We start from the raw sequence: 27,990 nt of genomic DNA on the forward strand, positions 1-27,990 counted from the left end.
GCCCAGATGTTAAGACTCTCAGGCTTTCATTGTATATTTCTACAATTCCTTCAGCCAGCGTTCAGTACTGTCTGCACATTTTTACTTGACTTCTTTCACTTCTACAATTGTTTATTGTGTTTTCTGTATTTGACTACTTATCCCCCCTACAGATACAAACTCCTTGAAGTCAAGGTTTAACTTCATCAAGAAGTCCTGTTATGTTTTTGAAGGGTCTCATGGAATATTTCATAATTTAAACAAGATATTGGGTGCTTCTAAAGAGTATTAACAAATGAAAAAGCTACATACTAGCTATCTGCGGTCCTAGAAAAATGCTGTTAAAATCAGTCCATGATTTTTTTCTGATGAGATCAGACAGCTTGTATAAAGTCTTAACTCTGTGTATAAAGCTATCAAACTCTTTGAAAAGAGACTACCACAAAAAAAGAAAATACAAATCAGCCAAAGAAAAAAGAAAAATAATTTTCTTAGTTGATCTTTGAAATGCATAATGCCTTGTTTTCATATTCACAACAGTATTGGGAGTTGATTTAGCATTAAAATCAGTGACAAAATAACTCGATTAATACTTTCTACTCCAATATCATTCTAAAATAAGAAAATATGTCTGTCTCATTTGATGACAGGAAGGATAATCAATAATCGGTGAGAGCATTTAGTGGTCAGATAAACATTAACTGTATGAATGAAGAAATTAAAAATATTTATTACTATAGGTGATCTACAGTTTTATACTTTACAGTTCAACTAAAATAACATTTGCCAAAGCCAAACGTATGACATTTTAAATACAGACATTTACATATAATGCAACACACATCTAAAAGTAAATATTTCCCTATAGTTAGAGATATACATACTTATTAGCATCATATTTGAATAATATAGTATTAAATGATTCAGTGAGATTTGGAATAAGAACATGATCCATGGAGGAACACTATCTGAATATGAGCCAGTGTGGCATGTGCCTGAGTTTCCAGGGCCTTGGACTCCTTGCCTCTTTATTTCCTCTCATTCCAAAAATAAAGGTTCATGACTCTGGGGATAAACCTCCTCTGGTCATCATTCAGATGACTGACTGCCCACTCTTTTAGCGGCAAGTTTTTCTCACAGATGAGAAGATGCTCCACTCAGTCCCAACCTGGAGCTATTGCAGCATCTGGTCATGTTTCTTTAACCAGCAGAAGTGGTTCCATATAACTGAGTAAGTCTATGCTCACTTAGGAATGAGCACAAATAGGGATCCCATTCTTGATTATCAGCCTAGGTTCTGTATGACCTGGAAGTTCTGTAGAGATGAATGTGTCCTCCCAAAAGTTCCTGTTGCTGGCTTTTAACTAGAAGTGATATATTGCTATTCTTGAGCCAGGGTTCTATACTCTCTATAACTGAGCCAGAGAAAAGCTTCATCATTATAGAAAATGTCGTCCAAATACATGGCTTTGGACATCATATAGTTTACATCTAGAAAAAAAGTCCAAACTAGGTATTTGGCCAAACTGTTGAAATTTTGCAAAAGTTTAACCTTTACAATCTTATACAACATCATTATTACTTCTTTTCTGCCTTTTAATTAAGCAGTAAGTTTTTCTGACTATGAATGAAATGAAGTCAGATGAAAGCTTTTACAGAATATCTTGGTAGATAGAGTATATATTGTCAGAATAAAAATTTTGGTTTGCATTTTTTAAATCATTTCAAATGACGCACTTTATTTTAAAAGACTTACCAATTTGTTAACGTAAGCACGCTATACCTTAGAAGCAGATATACAAGCTTGCCAGCAAAATGAGCAAAATTAATTTTCTTTATAACCAAATGGCAACATCTGACTTTACATCCTGGAATTCATTGTAGGTAAAAGAACGTGATCGTCTTCTAAGATTTGTTGGTCTCTGAGGTCTTCCTTCTATCAAGTCTAAATAGATGTCAGATTTCAGAAAACGTGTGTAACTGTCTTGCTCCATGAGCTGATACACTCTGCTTTGTGCAGCATCAAAACTGTGGAGGGTGGGTTGGGTGATGCTCCTGGTGATAATTTCTTTGGTGTGAAAATCAAGGTTAACCTGGATAATAATAACAATAATAAAAGTGTAATTATTGTCAATCTACTTAAGTAAACACCTTTGAGAAACAGAAGTAAAGGACTGACTCCACGTTGGAGGGGGCATACAGCACATGGATGCTTGGTGCTTTTCCTGTTGTGGGTCCAGGGATCCAGTGATTCACTCTGGGTTGGCATGTTACCTGGCTCTTCTCTCCCTTTGCACCCGGTCCTTATCAGTCTCTGCCAGTGTAGGATCATGGAACAATGTAATGTTAGGTGTCCTAGAGATCATTAGATTCAACTCATTTTCAAAGTGGAAACTAAACTTTGTAGAAATTCAATTATTTTGAGTGAGGGCAAGCAGTGTGTTTGGGGCATATTTGGGATTTCAATGTGAGGCTTTTGCTATATCCCAGTGCTCTTTTCATTATATTATGATGTTTTCATACAAGCAAACGTGTGCTGAAAATGCCTATATGCATATATACGTGTGTGTGTGTGTGTGTGTGTGTGTGTATAAAGATATAAAATCCTTTAATGCTTTTTATCAAAACATTGATGATATATTCGGCTTTGATGGTGCTAAGTTTTCAGGCAGGTTTCTTTTCCTTTGTGGGTAACACCACATAACCAGCCGCCTTTGTTTACTTGTGTGTAAGGGGAAGACAGGATAATACATTGAAACACAAAACAGACTGAGACATACTGAAACAAGGAAAATAACTGTCATTTCATGTGCGACAGTATCTACATAAGCAGTGCTACCTCGTGGACAACAACAATTTATAGTCAAACAGAACTCTTAACAGTGACAGGTTATCAGTTCTACACTTCAGTGAAAAGACACTATTTATTGAGCACGTACTAAAAATACAGAAACTCTAATTCATATTCAAGGATAGTGAAGTAATATTTGCTGGTTTAATAGCCATTTTAGCAGTTGTTTCATACAGTTACCTCATACTGAGCTTGCAGTAAAAAAAAAAATCACAATTGTTTTTTCACTTGAACCATTGCCACATTAGGTTTTCCTCATCTTTCTATTATGAAATTTTCTTTTAGTCCATCTTAATGTGTAGGGATAATAATTACAGGGCAAATGAAACTTTGTACAGGCAGATGAGCTAACATTAAAATAGTACATAATGCAAACTTCTTGATTTCTCTTACCTTCATCACGTACAAAAATCTTTAGTTTCTACAAGCAGTTACTTGTGCTAAGGTGATTAACATGATAAATGAACGAATCTAAATGTTGCAATTAATTGTGTTCACTCTTAGTCTAGAATAAAATACCCTGAGGAGTAACTTCAGTTATACCTTTCCTTCCATAGCAATATCTTATAATGCATTCTGTTTGTAAATAGAAATCTATATACAGGCAGACCTCGGAGATATTGCGGGTTCCTTCCAGACCACCTCAGTAAAGGGGATATTGCAATAAAGTGAGTCACACAAATTTTTTGGTTTCCCAGTGCATAAAAATATTATGTTTACATGATAATCCATTAAGTGTGTGATAGCATTATGACTAAAAAAACAACATACATCCCTTAATTAAAAAATACTTCATTGCGAAAAAAGGCTAACCATCATCTGAGCCTTCAGTGAGTCACAGTAGAAACATCAAAGATCACTGATCACAGATCACCATAACAAGTATAATAATGGAAAAAGCAAGAATTATTGTGAGAACTACCTAAATGTTACATAGAGATATGAAGTGAACCAATGCTGTTGGAAAAATGGCACCGATAGACTTTTTCAAGGCAGGGCTGTCACAAACCTTCAATTTGTAAAAAACAAAATATATGTGAAGTGCAATAAAGTGAAGGGAATAACATGAGGCATGCTTGTAAATAACCACCATTTTTGTTTCAACAAAACTCTGACCTTTCTGTTAGAATGTATGGCAGTACCGATTTGATGAAGACATATTCTCTCAAAAAATTTTCAAACAGATGTAAATTTTTACAATCATCTTTACCTCTTGTGGAGCATCATTCTGTATAAATTTCTCATATATTGCTTTTGCTTTATGAATTATTTGTTGAGGGTCTTTGCTTTTCTTGAAATCTTCACAGGCTATCCAAAATTCAATGTTTTCCTCACTGAATTCAGTTTTAAGAAATCTGGTAAAAGTCTCCAGTCCATCTACCAAGGAAAGAAGTGATATATTTTAACTAAAATATATTGATGCTGAGAATATATGCTACTTGATATTGAAGTACAACTGTGAGTGTTAGCAGAAGAAGCGTCTTCCCTCTAATTCAGGGCAGTAGCACACATCTTGCTCATGAGGAACCATGTTAACAATTAGCTGAAATCTTCACAACTATGAAAGGTAAGTACCATTTCTGTTGAAATGAGGCTGGTATCATACTTAGACCTGAGTAACAGGGACCTTAAATCTGGACCTCACTTTGGGTCTCTCTCAGCTGTGCCTTTCCTTGGGATGAGTGTCGTAGGGTTATTCTACAGAGCCAAAGAGCCATTCCAGCTGGAGATCATCTCTCAACTTCTAGACCATGCTTCTTGGACTCAGGACCCTGAAATTCCCTTTAAAAGGCTTTGTGGGGCTTCCCTGGTGGCACAGTGGTTGAGAATCTGCCTGCTAATGCTGGGGACACGGGTTCGAGCCCTGGTCTGGGAGGATCCCACATGCCACGGAGCAACTAGGCCTGTGAACCACAACTACTGAGCCTGCGCGTCTGGAGCCTGTGCTCCGCAACAAGAGAGGCCGCGATAGTGAGAGGCCCGTGCGCCGCGATGAAGAGTGGCCCCTGCTTGCCACAACTAGAGAAAGCCCTCGCACAGAAACAAAGACCCAACACAGCAAAAATAAATAAATTAATTAATAAACTCCTACCCCCAACATCTTCAAAGAAAAAAAAAGGCTTTGTGTTTCCAGGATTGGCACAGTCCTCTTCCCCAGATACATCCACCAAAGGCACCTGTCTCAGTGGAATGCACACCCCAAGGCTTGAGTGTGGACAGGACTTGAATTTGCACGCTGGAGTGTCCACCCAAATGTGCAAAGAGGCCTCTCACAGTGTGGAACCAAACCATGGGTGGAAAGTGAAGGGAGGTGGGCTATGCTTATAGGGTAGAACTGGGAAGAGTCTGAGAATTTTATATTCAAACGTAATCTACCATGTGTCACAATATAAGGATAAAATGTGTTTTTTTTGTGTGTGTGTGGTTTTTTTTTTTGCAGTATGCGGGCCTCTCACTGTTGTGGCCTCTCCCATTGCGGAGCACAGGCTCCGGACGCGCAGGCTCAGCGGCCGTGGCTCACGGGCCCAGCCGCTCCGCGGCATGTGGGATCTTCCCGGACCGGGGCACGAACCCGTGTCCCCTGCATCGGCAGGCGGACTCTCAACCACTGCGCCACCAGGGAAGCCCAAAATGTCTATTTTTAACAGTTTATTAGCCTGATCTGTAACTCTTAAGCATTTAGAAATATAGTATGGAGCCTCCATTTTTACTTTTTTCCTGAGCCCCATGAATGTTAGGGGCAGGTATCAAGTCTTATGGAAGACTACCAGGGTTCAAGTTCTTGTTCAGCTAGTTACTATGTGGTCCTGAGGGAATTACTTTTCCTTTCTGTGTCTTAGTTTCTCAATATTTAAAATTAAGATAATGATAAAACCGACCTGATAGAGCTGTTTAGAGAATTAAATGTGCCAAAATGTGCAGGACGCTTAAAACAGAAACTGGCGTATAGCAAGTACTCTATCTGGGTTTTGATGGGGGGGCGGTGATGGTTATGATGATGTTGATGATCTTGATGACTATCGTTTTTCTTAGGCTCAGTTAGGTAAAGTTTCATAGCTAAAACTGCGGCAGACTCAGGATTCAACACTAAGACAATCTGACTTTAATACTAGGGTTCTTTCAACTATTTATGATATTCTACTTTTTTTGGCTAATAGGTTTTTTTTTTTTCATTTATTTTTGGTCGCGTTGGGTCTTTGTTGCCGCGCTTGGGTTTTCTCTAGTTGCGCGAGCGGGGGCTACTGTTTGTTGCGGTGCGCAGGCTTCTTATTGTGGTGGCTTCTATTGTTGTGCAGCACCGGCTCTAGGCACGCAGGCTTCAGTACTTGTGGCTCGAGGGCTCTAGAGCGCAGGCTCAGTAGTTGTAGCGCATGGGCTTAGTTGCTCCGCGGCATGCGGGATCTTCCCGGACCAGGGCTCGAACCCGTGTCCTCTGCATTGGCAGGCAGCTTCTTAACCACTGTGCCACCAGGGAAGCCCCGGTATTTTTTTAAAAATTAAACTTCTTTGAGAAAATTATAGATTCACATGTAGTTGTAGGAAATAACAGAGACAGAGCCCCTGTACCCTTTATCCAGTTTCCACCCATATAACATCTTGTAAAACTGTAGTAAAAATATCACAAATAGGATAATGATATTGATATAGTTAAGATATAGAATATTTCCATGATTACAAGGATATCTCATGTTGCCTTTTTACTGTTATACTCACATTTTTCCCACACCCAACCCCGCCTTAAATGTTAGGAACCAATAGTCTGTTCTCCATTGCTGTAATTTGGTCAACTCAAGAATATGGTATAAGTGGAATCATGTAGTATATATTGTTTGGGGTGGCTTTTTTCATCTACCATGATCCGCTGGAGATTCATCAGTATATCAGTGATTTGTACCTTTTCATTGCCATGTTGTATTCCATGGTATGGATTTGTTTAACCATTCCTGTTGAAGGTTTTGGGGAGCTGTTATCAATAAGGATGCTATAAACATTTATGTATAGATTGTGTGTGTGTGTGTGTAGACGTAAGTTTTCATTTCTGTGGGATAAGAGAAGTGAAGCTGTTCAGTTATATGGTATTTGAAATAGAGAAGAGAGCATTATAGAAGCATTGAGAAAAGGTAAAAATGTTCCTTCTAGATTTTTCAGGTAAATTTTCTCAGGGACTTCCCTGGTAGTCCAGTGGTTAAGACTCTGTGCTCCTAACGCGGGGAGCACATGTTTGACCTCTGGTCGGGGAACTAAGATCTCACGTGCTGCACAGCACAGCCAATAAATAAATAAATAAATAAATTTTCTCAGAGAAATTCACATTTGAGTTGGATACAAATGATTTTTAGCAATCTTTCTTTAGATTTGTTCTCTACTCATAGTTATGACCTATTTCTCTTTCTGCTATCACAGGTGAGTTATTACACGAGGAAATTTCATGAGTCCTGTCTAGATTTCTTACCTAGCAGCATTTGATAATAATGATCCCCTCCTTTTTGAAATATTCTTCTTCCTAGGATTCTAGGACACCATACCTCCTAATTTATACCATCCGATTACTTTAAGCCTGGCTTAATGTCTTCTGTTCCCTGGTTAAATGTGATGTTCGCTGGGATTCTGTTCTTTACATTCTTCTCCTTTTCTTGCCTCTTCTACCTCCCTTTTCTTTCTCTATCCTCCTGTATCCTCGTCTTCTAACATTTTTCCTGAAACTCCTTTCCCCCTTACTTCCCTCTGTACTTTTTGCATACTGCTGGCACCTACAGGCAAAATAAGGCATTACAAACAATCTTGCAAAACAATAAAGTTTCTCTGAGTTAAATTTTGATCTAATTAAAATATTTTAATCTCATTACAAGAAATCATTAGAAGAAAATTTTTCTCTTCACCTCAGATATTCCTCCAGCTACTGATCTATATCTTTCTCCTTACAAAGTCTTTTGAGTAAGCTTTCTGCAGTTGGTCTCTTAATCCCCTTCACTCATTTACCTCCCCATACACTAAAATGTGGTTTCTACTCAACGCTTGACTTAAATAATTTTTACCAAAATGACTTACTGTAATATTCCATGGAAAAATTTTTTTTCCAATCCATATATTACTTCATCTCTCTATGACAGCAGGCAAAGATGAAATATGTCTGTAATTCTTTTCTATGGCACATACACTCTTGAGTTTCTTCTTATATCTCTGACTACTGCTTTTCTAAATACTTCTCAGTTTATCCTTCTTCCTTCTTCCCTTTAATTCCAATTCCAGGGCAATCACTTCAACACTTTAACACAATGAACATGCTGATGATTTTCAGAAATGATCTCCGGCTCAGATCTCTTTCCTGAGCTCCAAGCTCATATCACCCAACATTTGGTAAACATCTTCACTGAATTTCCCACCAAAATAATCACATCACAGCTGAATTCAATATCTTCACCCAAAAGCTTCCCAGAATGTTTCCCACACAATGACACCATCCACTCAACAACTTAACCCGCAACCCTGGCATCCTTAGGGATCCCCAATTTTCTTCTCAACTCAATTGATAATCAAGTCTTCTCAACTTTATCTTCTTTATGTATCATGCATCTGTCTTTTTATTTTTATTCAATCTGGAATTACCCTTATTCAGACCAGGATCATATTTTACATAGATTATTATGAAAACCTTCTAAATGGTGACTCTGACTCCAGGCTTCACTTGCTTCCCTCCCCTGCTAACCCCCCCCAACACTTTCCAAGTTATTATTCACATTCTAGTCAGTAATATCTTTCTAGAGTACAAACTTAATTACGTTTTCTTCACTGTTGAAAATTTTCCAACGATGCCCTTAACCTCTTTCCACTCTCTTTCTCACACTCTAAGCTCCAAGCACAGTGAAATAACTTAGAGTTCCATTCATGTGCCATGTTCCCACATCTCTTTAGCTTCTATTGGAAAGATTTTCTCTTCCTACTCCAATTTTATCAATCTAATTTCATCAGGCTAATCTGTATCACCCATTGAAGTTTAAATTAGAGATCACTTTATCTGAAAAGATTTCACTGATCTCTCAAGAATAAGTTGGGTGTCCTTCATATATGACTTCCTACACTGGGTAACATTTAAACTATTGTGCTGCAGTTGCTTCCTTATTTTTGTTTCTCATGCTATATTGTGAGATTCATGAGATGAAGACCCTTGTCTAATTTGCCACAAAAATCCCCAGCATGAAGAAATCACTCGATATTTACTTACTGAAAGAAATAAGTAATAATTGAACACATGAGAAAAAGTACAAATTTTCATTAAAAATACAAAAGTTCTAGCAAAAAAATCTTGTTGAGGAGGCAGAGATGAGTTTGGGGATCATGATATGTTTGGGATTTGTGGGTCAGGGTACAGAGGAAAAAAGAGAAGAAAGAAACATGCAGAGGGTGCCTGGAAGTCTACATGCAGGTTACCTGTAGATCCTTGGTTGAGGGTCAGGCTGTACACGGGCAGGGCAAACTCTGTGAAGCCCAGAAGAGTATAGCTACAGTGGTGCTGAGAGGTAAATGGAAATCAGGGAGTTTGCATGGGTCTGGGAGACTTTGGATTTCTGGCCCAGCTATAGTGGAGATACCCAAGAAAGGCTATATTTTTGGTATAAATACTACGGGCAAGGTCTTTGTCCTCAAACTAAGATAAATTGGAAAGAGATTGGTTTTAAATATCAAACTGATCAGAAAGAATCAAGAGGATCCACCCGTGATTTAACTGACTGCCAGAAAAATAATCTAATGCTGTTTAAAGGAAGACAGCATAATCTAGACTCCTATATCTTCCTCCTTGCACACATACAATAAAAATTTATTAGGCATGCAAGAAATGTCTAATGTGACCCATTATCAATAACAAAAGTGGTCAATAGAAACAGACCACAAGATACCTGAAATGTTGGAAATAGCACAATGTTGAAGAATGAAAAGGTTAAAAAAGAAATAAGGAGTGAATAGATGCAAAAACTCAGAAAAGAAATGGAAACAATAGAAAACAATCAAATGGAACTTCTAGAACCAAAATGGAAAATACCTGAAGCAAAAAAAATTCATTGGATCAGCATGACAGCAGATTAACAACTACCTAAGAAAAGATGAGTAGACTAGAAGATGGGAAAATAGAAATTATTTAATTTAGGATAGTAGAGGACTTCCCTGGTGGCACAGTAGTTAAGAATCTGCCTGCCAATGCAGGGGACATGGGTTTGAGCCCTGGTCTGGGAAGATCCCATATGCCGCAGAGCAACTAAACCCATGTGCCACAACTACTGAACCTGAGCTCTAGAGCCCACAAGCCACAAATACTGAGCCCACCGTGTGCCACAACTACTGAAGCCCGCGTGCCTAGAGCCTACGCTTGGCAACAGGAGAAGCCACCGCAATGAGAAGCCCACACACTGCAACAAAGAGTAGCCCCCGCTCTCCACACTAGAGAAATCCCGTGCACAGCAATGAAGACATAACACAGCCAAAAATTTTTAAAAAGGATAGCAGGAAACGAGGGGGAAATTTTCACAATTATACTTCCAGATTTTAATTCTGTTCACTCATACATTTATAGAACAAATAGACAGAATGTCAATCAGAATATGTAAAACTTGAACATTATCAACTAAATTGACCTAATTGACAATTATATGACATTCTACCAAATACATATTTTCAAGTGCACAAGCAAGATTATCTAAGATGGATCACATGCTAGGATGTAAAATGAATATAAATAAATGTCAAAAGACTGAAGTCTTACACAGTATGTCCTTTGCCCATAAGGGTTTTAATCAAAAATCAACTAGTCATTTTCACAGTGTTGATTCTTCCAATCCAACAACATGGTATATCTCTCCATCTGTTTGTATGATCTTTAATTTCTTTCATCAGTATCTTACAGTTTTCTGCATACAGGTCTTTTGTCTCCTTAGGTAGGTTTATTCCTAGGTATTTTTTCTTTTTGTTGCAATGGTAAATGGGAGTGTTTCCTTAATTTCTCTTTCAGATTTTTCATCATTAGTGTATAGGAATGCAAGAGATTTCTGTGCATTAATTTTGTATCCTGCTACTTTACCAAATTCATTGATTAGCTCTACTAGTTTTCTGGTAGTGTCTTTAGGATTCTCTGTGTATAGTATCATGTCATCTGCAAACAGGGACAGCTTTACTTCTTCTTTTACAATTCGGATTCCTTTTATTTCTTTTTCTTCTCTGATTGCTGTGGCTAAAACTTCCAAAACTATGTTGAATAAGAGTGGTGAGATTGGACAACCTTGTCTTGTTCCTGATCTTAGAGGAAGTGGTTTCAGTTTTTCACCATTGAGAACGATGTTGGCTGTGGGTTTGTCATATATGGCCTTTATTATGTTGAGGTAAATTCCCTCTATGCCTATTTTCTGGAGGGTTTTTATCATAAATGGGTGTTGAATTTTGTCAAAAGCTTTCTCGGCATCTATTGAGCTGATCATATGGTTTTTATCCTTCAATTTGTTAATATGGTGCATCACACGGATTGATTTGCATATATTGAAGAATCCTTGCATTCCTGGTATAAACCCCACTTGATCATGGTATATGATCCTTTTAATGTGCTGTTGGATTCTGTTTGCTAGTATTTTGTTGAGAATTTTTACATCTGTGTCCATCAGTGATATTGGCCTGTGGTTTTCTTTCTTTGTGACATATATGTCTGGTTTTGGTATCAAGGTGATGGTGGCCTCATAGAATGAGTTTGGGAGTGTTCCTCCCTCTGCTATATTTTGGAAGAGTTTGAGAAGGATAGGTGTTAGCTCTTCTCTAAGTGTTTGATACAATTTGCCTGTGAAGCCATCTGATCCTGGGCTTTTGTTTGTTGGAAGATTTTTAATCACAGTCTCAGTTTCAGTGTTTGTGATTGGTCAGTTTATATTTTCTATTTCTCCCTGGTTAGTCTTGGAAGGTTGTGCTTTTCTAAGAATTTGTCCATTTCTTCCAGGTTGTCCATTTTATTATCATATAGTTGCTTGTAGTAATCTCTCATGATCCTTTGTATTTCTGCAGTGTCAGTTGTTACTTCTCCTTTTTCATTTCCAATTCTATTGATTTGAGTCTTCTCCCTTTTTTTCTTGATGAGTCTGGCTAATGGTTTATCAATTTTGTTTATCTTCTCAAAGAACCAGCTTTTAGTTTTATTGATATTTGCTATTGTTTCCTTTATTTCTTTTTCATGTATTTCTGGTCTGATCTTTATGATTTCTTTCCTTCTGCTAACATTGGGGTTTTTTTTTCTTCTTTCTCTAATTGCTTTAGGTGTAAGGTTAGATTCGTTATTTGAGATGTTTCTTGTTTCTTGAGGTAGGATTGTATTGCTATAAACTTCCCTCTTAGAATTGCTTTTGCTGCATCCCACAGGTTTTGGGTCATTGTGTTTTCATTGTCATTTGTTTCTAGGTATTTTTTGATTTCCTCTTTGATTTCTTCAGTGATCTCTTGGTTATTAAGTAGTGTATTGTTTAGCCTCCATGTATTTGTATTTTTTACAGATTTTTTCCCTGTAATTTATATCTAGTCTCATAGCATTGTGGTCAGAAAAGATACTTGATATGATTCCATTTTTAAAAAATTTACCAAGGCTTGATTTGTGCCCCAAGATATGAACTATACTACCCAAAGCAATCTACAGATTCAATGCAATCCCTATCAAACTACCAATGGCATTTTTCACAGAACTAGAACAAAAAATTACACAGTTTGTATGGAAACACAAAAGACCCTGAATAACCAAAGTAATCTTGAGAAAGAAAAATGGACCTGGAGAAATCAGGCTCCTGGACTTCAGACAATACTACAAAGCTACAGTCATCAAGACAGTATGGTACTGGCACAAAAATAGAAATATAGATCAATGTAACAGGATAGAAAGCCCAGAGAGAAACCCATGCACATATGGTCACCTTATCTTTGATAAAGGAGGCAAGAGTATAAAATGGAGAAAAGACAGCCTCTTCAATAAGTGGGTCTGGGAAAACTGGACACCTACATGTAAAAGAATGAAATTAGAACACTTCCTAACACCATACACAAAAATAAACTCAAAATGGATTAAAGACCTAAATGTAAGGTCAGACACTATAAAATTCTTAGTGGAAAACATAGGCAGAACACTCTGTGACATAAATCACAGCAAGATCCTTTTTGCCCTATGGAAATAAAAACAAAAATAAACAAATGGGACCTAATGAAACTTAAAAGCTTTTCACAGCAAAGGAAGCTATAAACAAGATGAAAAGACAACCCTCAGAATGGGAGAAAATATTTGCAAATGAAGCAACTGACAAAGGATTAATCTCCAAAATATACAAACAGCTCATGCAGCTGAATATCAAAAAAACAAACAACCCAATCCAATAATGGACAGAAGACTTAAATAGACATTTCTCCAAAGAAGATATACAGGTAGCTAACAAACACATGGAAGAATGCTCAACATCACTAATCATTAGAGTAATGCAAATCAAAACTACAATGAGTTATCACCTCAAACCAGTCAGAATGGCCATCGTCAAAAAATCTAGAAACAATAAATGCTGGAGAGGGTGTGGAGAGAAGGGAACCCTCTTGCAGTGTTGGTGGGAATGTAAATTGATACAGCCACTATGGAGAACAGTATGGAGGTTCCTTACAAAACTAAAAATAGAGCTAACATATGACCCAGCAATCCTACTACTGGGGATATACCCTGAGAAAAACATAATTCAAAAAGAGACATGTACCAGAATGTTCATTGCAGCTCTATTTACAAGAGCCAGAATATAGAAGTAACCTGAGTCCCTTGACAGATGAATGGATAAAGAAGATGTGGCACATATATACAATGGAATATTACTCAGCCATATAAGGAAACGAAATGGAGTTATTTGTAGTGAGGTGGATGGACATAGAGTGTGTCTTACAGAGTTAAGTCAGAAAAACAAATACAAATACCGTATGCTAACACATATATATGGAATCTAAAAAAACAAAAAATGGTTCTGAAGAACCTAGGGGAAGGACATGAATAAGGATAGAGACGTAGAGAATGGACTTGAGGACACGGGGCGGGGGAAGGGTAAGCTGGGACAAAGTGAGAGAATGGCATGGACTTATATATACTACCAAATGTAAAATAGCTAGTCGGAAGCAGCCGCATAGCACAGGGAGATCAGTTCCGTACTTTGTGACCATCTAGAGTGGTGGGATAGGGTGGGTGGGAGGGAGATGCAAGAGGGAGGAGATATGGGGATATATGTATATGCATAGCTGATTCACTTTGTTATAAAGCAGAAACTAACACACCATTGTAAAGCAATTATACTCCAATAAAGGTGTTAAAAAAAATCAACTAGTAACATAACTTTAAAAGCCCCCAAATATTTGGAAATAAAACAACACATATAAATAATTTATTGATCAAATAAGGAATAAAAAGAGAAATTAGAAAGTATTTACAATTGAATTATAATAAAAATACAGTGCATCAAATTTTGTAGGGTGCAGTTTAAACCGCATTTAGAGGGAAATTTACCACGTGAAATGCTATACTAGTAAAAAATAAAATCTGAGTTTCTACTTTAAGAAGCTTTAAAAACAAGAGAAAATTAAAGCCACAGTAAGTTGAAGGAAAAAAAATTATAAAAGAAGTCTATGTGAAAGAAAACAAACCATAGAGAAAATTTACAAAGCCAAAAGTTGGTTCTTCAAAAACATTAATAAAATAGAACTCCTAGTGAGGCTGTTTCATAGTAGTAGGAAGCAAATCAGTGATATTTCCACAGATCTTAGACATATTACAAAGATAGTAAATATTATGAATGATTTTATGCCAATAAATATAATTTAAATAAAATGGGAGAATTGTGTAAAGAAAGCCTACCCAAACTGACACTGAAGTGAAAAATCTGAAACTATTAACTTAATAGATTTTTATAATAAAAATACCACCCCCCAAAGTAAAATCTTGGGCCCAGATTTGGTGAATTTCATCAAACATTTAAGAAAAAAGTATTCTATTCTTATACAACTTACAGAAAACAGTGGAGGGATGAATAATTTCCTTCTCATTTTAAGAGGCTAGGATAACTCTAATACCAAAACCTGACAAATGTAACACCAACAGCACCCCCAGAAATAACGATTAAGAATGGAAAAGAAAATTATAGACCAATGATCACAGATGTAAAGATTCTGAACAAAATATTAGAGACTTAAACTCAGGAATTTAAAGAGGGAGAAGCATACATTCTAGCATTAAGGCAAAAAAACTGTGAAGTAAATGATAGCTTTCTTTGTCTACTCAACTTATTTTCACTTATATTCATTTCTTCTATTCACTGTTCTCTAGAACTATTCCTCATGGTCCATGATTATTTGTAATATAATAAGTTCCATATAGAATGAAGCAAGAAGAATGAATGTGGTAGAACTATGGTGATAACTAAGAGGGTTTGCATTTTTAACATGTTTAAAGGTTTTGAGGGCTAAGTGCTGTTCATACACATTACTACATTTAATACTACAACATATGTCTGGAATATGTCCTATATTAATTTTCGTAGCTGAGAAAACTGAGATTCATATAAATTCAATTGTCCCAGATCTCACTTTTCAAACAAACAAGTTGTAGAAGTATATCTTTCTCAAGAAGGCAGCACTTTCTGTCATAGGTAGAGTAACAGTCCTTCAAAGATGTCCATGCCCTAACCCTCAGAACCTGTGACTACATTACCTGACATGGAGCAAAAGCTTTGCTGATGTGATTAAGGTTAAGAACCTTGAGAGGGGCAAATTATCCTGGATTATCCAGGTGGACCCAATCTCATCACATGAGTGCTTAAAAGTGAAGGAGGAAAGCAGGGAAGTGGGTCAGGGGAATGCGATGTGAGAAGCACTCTTGCTGCCCTTCAGGATGGCAGAAGATGGTCAAGAGCCAGAGTGTGGTGGCTTCCAGAGGGTGAGAGTGGCCTTAGTTTAGAGCCAGCAAGAGAATGGAAACCTTGGTCCAAAAGTGCCAAGAGCTGACTTCTGCCAAGAACCCAAATGGATAGGAAAGGGATTCTCCCCAAGACCTTCCACAGAGGACAACAGCCTGCTGACACCTTGATTTTTTTTCCAGTGAGGTCCGTGCTACACCTCTGACCTACAGAACTGTAAGATAATATATTTGTGTTGTAAGTCCCTAAAGTTATCATAGCTTGTTACACAGCCACAAGAAACTACTATAGTCCTCAAATCATGTGTTACATGTCACCATTTACTTCTCCTATATCTAGAACTTGTCCTGTTTGTCATGAAGCATTGTGTTTTCATTTTTGTTTTTAATGCTGAAAGCAACTGTTTGATTATATTAGAGATCCAGGAACTTAATGTAAGAAAACAACAGCCAGAAATGGCATAACCTACAGACATTCCCTAAGTGGTAGGTATGGGATCTCTCCAAACACTACCATGATAGAGGAGCCCTGTGGGCCTCTTCTACTCCACTGCTCCTTCCATTGGTGTTTTCATTGGGGTGAGGGGAGAGTCTGCCATTCCTTTTCCTTGGTAAATTGATCCTGAGCACCAGATGTTAGTGGTTAAACCTTAGCGAAGAAACTAGGAAGACAAGCAAAGGTCAGTCTCAACAAGAATTTGAGAAGGCATCATAGGACTGACATGCCACCCAGAACTTGTCCACAGTGATTAGATGCTGGTAAGATAATTCCTAGTCAAACACAGCTGTCTTAAGGAGGCCTTAGTTCTAAGCGCTTCCTGCTTAAGTCAACAAATTCTAGTCTCTGAGGAGAAGGAAGAATGATCAATGTGAGTGATATTGAACCACTCTTTTCTTATTTCTCTAGCACAGTTAGTGTTTGATTTTCAAGATCTAGTTCTCATGCTGTGTAGTGTGCTTTGCTCAGAATGTAGCAGAAAAATATAAATGGATAATGATTCCTTGAAGCTTTTTGATAGATAGAAGATTTTCCCCAAATACCTACAAATGTATATATTCTCAGAGTAAAGTTAATGATCTGTCTCTGTTTTTATTATTTTTAAGCCAAAATAGCTATCAAAGTGAAAAACAGGGAGTCAGACAAGTGGGTTTTACCCTGACTTGTTAACCCACCAGCACTCTTAGGGATTACTGTTCCTCAGTGCGGTCTGTTTGACTTTCCTTTCCACAACTCTTTTACCCTCTGTAGCTCAATACCTGAACTTGGAAAAAAGCAGTTTGAGTCATTACTATTGTCGAAGGTTACATTCCTCGAATTTTGGAAAACTACATCGCAGCAGCAACCTTTCAGACTTTCAAGTAAAGCTGGAGCCCCAGGCTGATGACTTTAGAAAATAGGCTGAATAAGCATCATTTGGCTACCGATTGGCAACAGCTTGAAAACTTCTTCCTTTTCCATTTATGCGGCTAGAAAGATCATTTTGTTGCCTAATCTCTGGTTTTACTTTTTGTCTTTTTTTTTCCTTCTTCTTCTTGTGTAATGATCCCAGAAGGAAACAAGGAGACTAAGGCAAAACATGCCTTTCAACCCCTAAATCAAAATTGAAGTAGAGTTTGAAATGTGGGCAATGTTTAGGTGTGTGAAAGAAAAGTCACAACAAAAACAACCATCTGTAGACCAATTGGCTTAAACCAAACTTTAGGTAGTTACGTAGTCATGCCCCAGCCTCTGGCCAGAACTTTAAAAACGTATATTGAGAATTCCCCCTTGATGAATTTTTAGTATAATCAAAAACCGCTGCTTAGCACCCATACTTCCTTCCTCTTTAAAATTTCTAAAATGTTTGCCCTTTGTTCCTCCAATTAACATCCACTTTTTGCTGGATTGAATCCTAACTATATGTATATTCTCTTAATTTATCTCATAATTATCTTCACAACGGATAGATTCTTTGTATTTTTTTAATAGAATTCTGAAATTTCTTATTTGCTCGGTAGCTGCTGTAAAGTAGATTTCTGAGGAGGATTCCTTGACTAGATATTAGGAAACAATTGGAAGCAAGACAGCAAAATGATGGTGAGAACATCTTCAGGTAATCCTAATTAAAAAAAAAGTGGTCGTATGGAAATGTGCACTTTGATATTGAAAAGCCTGTCATTGGGTGGTATTGCCCTGTGTGTTCATGATGTGGGTCCTGCCTCTTCCCCTCCCACAGTGAGAGACATCTGTCTTGTTCTTACTTGCTCCTCTGTTACTATTTAAATGGAAATTAAAGCAAGGTTAGCAAATAAAATGCCTACTGTCTTACAACAGAACAGTCTGTTCCAGGTCAGACCTAGACGGGAAAGAGGAAATTAAGAATATGCTTTATTGGGCTTATGAATAAAGTTACTTTGACCCCAGTGAAGGGAAATGCTTTTTGGATTTCATTTTATTCTATCCATATGTCATATATAAGCATGATTGATCAGTTTTTAAATACCAAATTGTTCCTAAAACAAGTTGATAAATTGCTGTGACAATTTTAGGAGGATATGGTCATCACTTTTCCTATTAATCTCAACTATAAGAAACTTTTTGTATTGACACCTAGAAGGGATCATCCATATGCCAGACAACTGAAATTGTTACTTATTAAAAATAACTTCCTTTGTCTATCTTTTAATTATTTGTGAAACACTTAGTATGAACCTGAGGATGGTATTATAAACTGAAAATGCAATGATATTAATTACAATAGTTAGAAGTTTTGAGTCTTTGCTAAGGCCATGGCACACTGCTATATGCCTTTTATTGAGGCAGTTCCATTTAATTTTCGCACCAGCCCTAAGGAGTTAAGTCCTGTTCTACCCATTTATACAGATGAAGAAGCTGAGGTTCAGAAAATTGAGTTGCCCTGAATCTTACCACTGGGAAAAGACAGCACAGGGGTTTGAATCCAGGTTTATTTTGTTTATAATTATAGAACGTTTGTCTTTCAACTGCCATGAAACAACAAAGTCTTTACTGTTGAGGAATATGGAGGTTAATAGGCAAGACAGGCATGTATAGACCAAGGACTAAGAAATGAGAATTGCAGGGGTGACTAACTCTGTTTGGAGCAGCAGAGAAAAATCAGCTTACTTAAGATGACTATAGAAGCCTTCCAGAAAATAACATGAATGCTACTTAAATAGTCCTTCACTAATTCACAAAGCATGAGTGAGTGTCAGCTCTGTACCAGCCGTTGGGCTTTGGAGTACCACCGTGCTTAGTCTTGAGTTTGATACAGACATTCAAAATGAAGTCACAGCATTAACGTAAGGAAAAGCGCTGTGTGTTAAAAGTGCTCATGGTGAGTTAAAGTGAATGGATCTTGTTGCCATAATATGAATATAATAGGGGAGAATAAATACTGATTCAAGAAACAAATTAATGATGAATGAGAAGGTAGTTCATCTATTTAAAAGTTTAAGTAAATGACTTTTAAAACAAATAATACATAATATCGTGCAGGATTATCCCAGCACACTAGTTACTTCCTGTTTCTCTTACTCACTTGGGGCAGCTGCATGAAGTCAGGTCACAATGGAACCGTTTCTCACACAGAGGCAGTAACTTACTAAACAGTCCTTTAGAACGAAGCAGTGGTGAAGACATCTGCCAAAAGCGCTTGATAGAACCCGGGATTAGAATTCACACTGGAAGAAGCTGGCTCAATGTGTCATACAAATATGAAATGCTTGTAATTGCATGTTTCTAAATTGAAACTCTGACATCTGTTGGAGTATTTTTCTGATGCCAAGAAACCAAATGAAACAAAAAGTCAAGGAACTCAGAAGTTGGAAACCCAAATACAGTGTGGTATCTTAAGTACTAGGTTGCCTTGCTTCTCCTTTGATATTTGACTTTGGACCTGCCACAGAATGTGGTGGTTACTTGTGCAATAATGATTTGTTTGTGTGGCCCATTTATAATCTAGACTGGATTTTACTTACTTTTATTTTTTAGATAGATAAAGTAATGGCATGTTTGTTATGGGTCAGCTTGATTCAGAAAGTTAAATTTGCAGAACCCTGGAATCCCTTATCTTGCAGAAAACTGGTAACTGAAAATTGGAAAGGGCAGCTTAAAAAGCCACAAGGTGAAAAGTGTAAGGAGAAGTGCTAATTTCCTTCCCCAAAAGAGAAGTATGCACTTCCTTGCAGCCTTTCCTCAAAGTCAGTAATATGTACTTCCCACAGTATCATCAGTTCATGTTTTTAAATCAAGGGGGTGAAATGACTCACATATTCCTTTTATCCTACCTTATCATGAATTAATCTCAAAATTAAGCTTAGTATATATAATCACAATTTAAAGTGCAAAAAGTCCAAGCAAATAGTTGTTAATAAAAAGACTAAAAATACTGGAATTATTTGCAGTGACTGGAAAAAAGGATGTACAGGAAAATAAACAGGTAGTAGTTGGAAGTTTTTTTTTATTGACAGAGACTCCCTTCATAGAAAATAACCTTCTCTTTCAAATCTTTACTTATCAAGTATGTGAGATGGTTAGAAAATGTTTCCATAATCAATCATGCTTCTATATTCTAGGTGTGTGCCTATAAAACCCTGCAAAACTGCTGATAAAGTTTACCAGCAACTAAAAAAGTTCAAAGTCTCACCTGTTATCTTCTCCAAATCTATTTTTTCCACCTCTATTTCTGATCTATAAAAGGCATTCTTACCTTCCTATTAATATGGAACAAAATCTAGAGATCTTTGGCTCCTTTTTCTTCATCTCCTATTTCTTCACCACCTCACTTTACAACATAAGTACACATTCATTCAGTCACCAAGTTCTTCCATTTTCTTTCCAAAATAGCCCTTACGTTGAGGTTAACTTTGATATTTGTAACAACCTTGTAGGTAGTCCTATTATATGCATAGAATTCTACCTTTCTATCCATCAGAGTTAGCTTTCTAACAAACAAACTCTTCTTGAGTTTGTCCCCAACTTGATTTTCCAATGTGATTTTTCACTACTCTTTACCTCAGTGAATGCGACGTGCTTGCTTTCCTAGGTTATAAGCCCAGTAAGCGCAAATCGCTTATTTCTCTAGTCCTTTTCCTGCCTTTTTCTCTACTCAGGAATAACCTTTTCGTCTGCCTGTTGAGATCTTGCACACATCGACATAATTTCATGTAATGATTTTCTAAAGCCTACATGAAACATTGCAAGTTCTACAGGCATTTTTTAAACTATTTATCCAATTGTTTTCAAAATTATGTATTATCAGCAGCATTGTTTTACTTTCAAAGCTGTCTTACACAGAACCATATAAATATATGCATACAAACACTCACAAATATGTGAGTGTAATATACATATATATGTAATTTTATTGGAATTAATTGATTTGCTAAGTTCATATTGGTAACATTTATTTTCATAAAGTCAATTGGTAAGAAGACTGATAACTAAATTTGAAATTGATGATTATGAATGACAGTCTGATACTGGTTTTTGGTTTATTCTTTTTGTTTTTCTTAAACAACATTTAGAAATTATTGTCATATATGGTTTTAAATCATAGATTTTTATGATTCATTTTGCAGTTTCAGGCAAATTTGTCAATAAACAGGGAAGGCAGGAAAAAAATTACCTATCTGCAGAGAAACAAATGAGGAACGGAGGTTAAATTATTGATGGACTGCAGTGTATTAAATTTACTGTATAACATATTTGAGTTCATTTTTTAAAATAACATTTACTTTTAGAATAGATTAGATTTACAGAAGAGTTATGAAGATAGGACAGAGCTTCCACACACCCCACACCTCCAGATCCCTGCTATTATTAACATCTTACATTGGTAAGATACATATGTTATAATTTTTTTTTATATATAAATTTATTTATTTATTTATTTTTGGCTGCATTGAGTCTTCATTTCTTCACACGGGCTTTCTTGCAGCGAGCGGGGGCTACTCTTCATTGTGGTGCGTGGGCTTCTTCTCATTGCAGTGGCTTCTCTTGTTGCGGAGCACAGGCTCTAGGAGTGTGGGCTTCAGTAGTTGTGGCATGTGGGCTCAGTAGTTGTGGCTCGCGGACTCTAGAGCGCAGGCTCAGTAGCTGTGGCGCACGGGCTTAGTTGCTCCGCGACATGTGGGATCTTTCCGGGCCAGGGCTCAAACCCGTGTCCCCTGCATTGGTAGGCAGATTCTTAACCACTGCGCCACCAGGGAAGCCTCTACATATGTTATAATTAATAAAAAAATACTGATACATTATTATTAACTAAAGTCCCCACTGTGGTTATATTTCCTTGGATTTTACCTTCTGTGCTTTTTTTAATTTTAAAAGAGTTAAGCTACATTTTAGGAACGAAATTTGAATATAATAGTGGAATTATCAAAACACTCCATGGATTCCTTGGTTTCTGTGGAACACAGCAAAAACACTGTTCTTTCTGCTTAAGTTTCATCTATTACCTGTTACCCTAAGCCACCCTTTTTCAAATTATGTTTCTCAATAAAGAATTACTTTCTCTCTAGTTCGCTAAATAAATTGCACTGTTTAATGCCCCATGCCTATGTTGGCTTTCTGCTTGGATGATCTCTTTCTCTCTTTGTCCAGCTAGTGAATTTTTTATTAATCCCCTAAAATCTAGCATAAGAACCATCTACTCTGCTCCTTTCCTAAAGATGCTAATAATTATTCTGCAGTGGTTTTAGCATCAGGCATTTTTTTGTCAAATAAATACTCAAATTTTCTGATGTATTTTGTTTGACTTATCACTTCACTTCCCATTTGAATAAATTTAATACATTTTCCATTTCCTTTATATAGATATGGCATACAGAATTTGAGAAACTTACACATTTAACGAAACGGAAATTCTATAAAATCTGATAGAGCAAGGTCTTGAAGTGTGTGTGTGTTTGTGTGTGCATGAGTATAGGAACTTTCCTTTTTTTTTTTCTTTTTGGCCTACAGTCAAGTCAATAGAAATGAGCTGAATTTTACCATTGCAACCATGAGACTTTCTTAGGTGATTATTTTAAGCTTTATAATTTAATAGTACAATAAGATTTGCAATTTAGAATAACTGAATTTTTGGGATTGATTAAAAGAATACCATTAACATAATTTTTTGTGAATCAAGTATAATTTAATTAGCACTTTGATCATGAGCAATGATAATAATGTCTAAGTGGGTCAGTGCTGATTTTTGTTATTCATGCTACCCCCTCTAGGTTCCAACTGCTGCTGTTTTACAGAACTTTAATATTTCCACCAGTAGAGAACAGAGAGGAGCAGATTTTTTTCCATTTGGTTTTGACTACTTGTAAAGCAACATGATTAGAGAATGCCAGGGGAGGATTTTCTGTAGGACTAATTGCCTAGAGAGAACCTTTATTCTCTCTAATGGGTCGTGAGAGTATGATGAAATTATTATATACCAATGTATTAAGTTAAAGAAAAGTCCAGCTTATATATTTCTTTCCATTGAAATTTAACCCTGTAAGTGATGTTTATACAGCTGGGAGCAAGTTGCAAAACAGAAAAAGATTATTAAATTTATTGTTGATAATTATTTTTCATGATAGCAGAAGCCATTTACATTTGTGTAGTGTCAAACAGTTATTGGCTTGTTGCAACCTAAGTGTCCATCGACAGATGAATGGATAAAGAAGATGTGGCACATATATACAATGGAATATTACTCAGCCATAAAAGGAAACGAAATTGAGTTATTTGTAGTGAGGTGGATAGACCTAGAGACTGCCATACAGAGTGAAGTAAGTCAGGAAGAGAAAAATAAGTACCGTATGCTAACACATATGTATGGAATCTAAAAATAATAATAATAATGGTTCTAAAGAACCTAGGGGCAGGACAGGAATAAAGACTCAGATGTAGAGCATGAACTTGAGGACATGGGGAGGGGGAAGGGTAAGCTGAGACGAAGTGAGAGAGTGGCATGGACATATATACACTACCAAACGTAAAATAGATAGCTAGTGGGAAGCAGCCACATAGCACAGGGAGATCAGCTCGGTGCTTTGTGAACACCTAGAGGGGTGGGATAGGGAGGGTGGGAGGGAGACGCAAGAGGAAGGGGATATGAGGATATATGTATATGTATAGCTGATTCACTTTGTTACAGAGCAGAAACTAACACACCATTGTAAAGCAATTATACTCCAGTAAAGATGTTAAAAAAAAAAAAGAAAGAAACAGAAAACAGTTATTGGCTTCTTATTCATCTCATTTAATCCTGACAGAAATTTATTTCTATTGGAGCTAAAGACATTGTGATCTCCATTTACAGTTGAGGAAGCTGAATATGAAAGTGATTAGGAAAGTGATTGTGAGGCAGAAGAGAACCAGAGCTCAAATCTCGAAAGGGACCCAGGACTAAGATTTTCCTAGCAACAAATTTGGTTATATTATTCGAACACTTAATATTTACCAGGTGATGTGCTGGGTTTGGAGATCCACAGATGAAAAGACATGTTTCCTTATAATAAACATTCAAACTGGAAAAAAAAAATGAATTCCACTTCTTTTTTTCCTTGCTCTGACTAGTGAAGAGGCTCAAGGACTGAGTTGTGCCCAAATGGTGGAAATAATAGGAGATTAAAAGAAGAAATAAGTTTGGGGGGCATGAATTAGGGAGGAAAGTTTTACACAGGTTGTAATTAGATAAATACCTGAACCGAGACAGTGACAGAGGAGATAATGAGAATGGGAGATAGGTTTTACATATATTTGGCAAGAATTTTAACAGAAGTCAAGAAATGGGTGGATATTGGGAATGAAGAAAAGTTGGAGAAAGCTGTTCACATTATTTTTCTCCAAAATAGGGAGTGATAGAGCATTAAGGTGAAATGAGGATGGAGTAACACATTAAATTTTTTTCAGTATGAACTTCCTTTCTTACCACTACCCTCCATTGTCACTACATCCTTGCCTAAATTTAAGCCTTGATTTCTCTACCTATACTTTTCTTTCTCTGAGTCAATATTACAATTCAGAGGCAGAATCTGTTTTCATTAGAAGAGGGAAGGTCTTCAGGGAGAGTCTGCAGAAATAGGATTCTCTGTCAGTAAATCCAGGGGAACATGAACTGGTCACCAAAACCTTATAGGTGGATGGACAACTAGGAGAAAATTACAGGACATGAAGACAGATTAGAAAAGTTGGTTTCATCAAAGAGTGCACAGTACTTGAGGCTGAATTGCAAGTACTGCACTCCCAGCAACAGGAGCTCCTGCTTCCAGTAGACTCCTTAGGATGAGAAAACCACTGGCAATGCTGTAAACAGTAGTTAGCCTCAGGCTAACCCAAAGAAATGCGGTAAGGAATAGAAGAATTTGGAGATACAAATAAAAGCTGTGGGCTAGAGGAAGTGTGTGGCTATTTGGTAGTGATAAAGTGTTGCTTCTTAAGCAGACTGTGCCTGGTTTAACGTGGAAAGCAATGAACCCTGTGGTTGCTTAGCCTCATCGCCTACTCAGTTCAGTCTGTCAGTTTTGCTCCCTGAAAGAAACTGTGGATTGAATAAAGGCCAGGAAAAAATGCTTACTCAGCTGTTTCCTTATGCAGTTGACTCTAAGGATTAGCAATCCAGGCAGCCTGCCCTCTGACCTGTGCTTGGACAAACTCAGTATTTGTCCTCACTTTCCATCTCATCTACAAAGCTCCACCTTAAATGCCCACCTGATTCTCAACTACTCTGCAAAATTCTGATGACTGATGCAAAAAGTGAAGCATTTATAAAATTAAAACAATATATATTTTCATGAAGGTTTCCTAAATATCCATGAAAAGAGCTACTTTAGATTTTTGATCACTTAACAGTAAAAATAACACAGATAATCTGGGATTTAATAAAACCAAGGATCTCATTCACAAACTAAAAACACTGAAAATATGAAACTATTCATCCAGCACCAAGAAATATTTCATCCACCATAAGTAATTCTTAATAAAATAAGAGTATTTTTAAAATACTCTTATTAGTTGACTGTTCTATTATTTAGTTATTTCTGTGGATCAAAAACTCATATTGCTGTAAATTATCAATCAGACTAAATTTTTATGACAGCCTGCTTTGTATAGTTACACACATATTTTGTATACTTTTCCATTAAAGAATAAAGTATTTGGGAAAAGTAGCACTAACCTTTATGGGAAAGCAGTTTGTCAAATGATTCACCCCATATCACTGCTTCTTCAGGAGAGATTCTGTTCAAGAAACAATGTTTTATAATGGAGTGTGCAGAAACTCTACTTATGAATCTGCTCTAACATGTGCTATCATACTGCTCTTTCCAGTCATATTTCACAGGATTTCTCCTTTAATTATTATACAAAGGAAATTGTATTTATATTGGAAAGTTTAAAAACATTGGTCAGCTTTCTTTTGGGTTTTGCCTATGAAACAATGTGTTAAAATAACATTATTTTCTCATGAATTATTTTATTTTCTAGGGAAAAATAATCATGTGTTAGGTTAAAAACAAAGAAATCAGGTCAATTATCTTTCTTAATTTGGCAAATAGGAGAACCTAATCTAACAGTGTCTTTCAGTCAAACTTTTTTAAAACTGCAATTTCCTTGAAACTCTTACCAAAATATGCAACAATTTTTTTTAGCAGATACAGGAAGTTTGACTAATGAAGTTTTAAAAGGGTAAGAAATAGGAAACATTCTTAATACAACAAATATTTTAGAAATGTTGATAATTGAGAATTGAATATATTTGTCTTGGATCTTTTATTGTTCATATTTGGAAAAATTTATATTATCCTAGTGTATAAGGTTATTCCGTTTTCTGTTTGAACTAAAGAAATGGCTAAAAGTTACAAAACATCCCTTTTTGTGCTTTACTTGATACTGTACCTAGGGCATTTTTTCCAAACTACTGAAGAAAGAGATGAATAGCACTTCTCAATGACATTGTGCAAACTCTTAAATTAATGAGTATTTCATCAGTTTAAAATACAAAGTGATGAAGGAGTAAAATATATCATTTAAAATTGGCAGGCATATAATTTTAAAAGAGCATCTTTAAATTTTTATGAGATTACTTAATTCAAGCTATTAAAATGGTTTAATTTTATGGAATATATCTAGTTTTTTTGAAATGAGATCGCTAACCCTTCCTTATATTACTGTGTAATATCCAATAAAATAGTAATCCCTAATTTCCTCTTTCTTAAATCTTTAATGATAGAATCAGCAAAATGTCCCCCCCAGATAATTACAAGTTATTCACCTTGTTTCTTTGGCCAATTGCCCAGATCTGCTGGAAAGAGTATCTTCGTGAAACCCAGGTTTCTGCACAAGAAGACTTAGCCTATTTCTTTTTTCCTTAGCTCTGTAATGAAAAGGCATTAGCTTCAGGACAACTTGGATGACAATTGAAATCTCTCCTTCTGACTGACAAACAGATTTGGGATTGGTAATCACCTGGACACCCCTTCTCACCCACCTCCCTCACTCTGGACACGCTCAGTGGTTTTCTTAAGAATTTCATTTAAATACTGTTTATGGAGGAATTAGGATAGCATATGTGAAATATACTTGTTTTTTTTCCCCTCAGTGACTTTAAAGTATTTGAGATTATATTTCAATAAATATTATTACAAGTTCTCCTGTGTGGTTAAAATTGTTGCACTTTAAAAAATAAAATAAAAACACTTTTAGATTTAACAGTTATTTACTCCTAATAAATAGATTTTTTTCAGTTGTAATATTACAATCAATATATTTTCAACCAGATATTTTAAAAACAAGTGCTAACAAATATTCAATGTCAATCATGTTTTTAAAAGTATAAGACTAACTTAAAAAAATTATGATTTTTACCTGATTTTGGCTTCTTTGCTTGTTTCTTCTTTTCCTGAACCATATATTAACTTGAAAAAAGTTTTTTCTTTTGGTTCACACATATTTAATTGAGAAAAGAAAAACAATGATGTTTCCATCTTCTCTCTCTAAAATGTAGAGATGTCTAATTTATTACATCTTTCACTTGTTAATGCTATTCCATGGTTATACATAATGGAGTAAAAAGTTATCTCAACCCGTCAGCAACACTTTAAAAAAGAAAATCAAGAGCTTGGGTTTCTGCCTCTGCAAAAATATAGAACTGAGGAACTAAAGTACAATTCAGTCCGGAGTTGTTTAGGGAAATGATACTGCAAATTTGCAAAATGACTCTTGGTCTCTGAGATAAAG

The 27,990-nt window shown here is 36.3% G+C and overlaps 1 protein-coding gene across 1 annotated transcript; it reads right to left on the reverse strand.

The window, feature by feature from the left end:
• Positions 1-90: 90 nt before the first annotated feature.
• On the reverse strand, positions 91-27,924 carry RGS18 (regulator of G protein signaling 18). Its single transcript, XM_029231122.1, has 5 exons — positions 27,619-27,924; positions 27,026-27,127; positions 25,931-25,992; positions 4,041-4,207; positions 91-2,072 (listed from the first exon to the last, which is right to left on the reverse strand). Exons 1-5 carry the CDS (start codon positions 27,735-27,737, stop codon positions 1,815-1,817), a joined length of 708 nt encoding a protein of 235 aa, XP_029086955.1. The 5' UTR covers positions 27,738-27,924; the 3' UTR covers positions 91-1,814.
• Positions 27,925-27,990: the final 66 nt, after the last annotated feature.

The sequence above is a fragment of the Monodon monoceros genome, unplaced genomic scaffold (genome assembly GCF_005190385.1).
Source record: "Monodon monoceros isolate NGI ecotype Baffin Bay Population unplaced genomic scaffold, NGI_Narwhal_1 Super_Scaffold_18, whole genome shotgun sequence".
Taxonomy (NCBI): Eukaryota; Metazoa; Chordata; class Mammalia; order Artiodactyla; family Monodontidae; genus Monodon; species Monodon monoceros.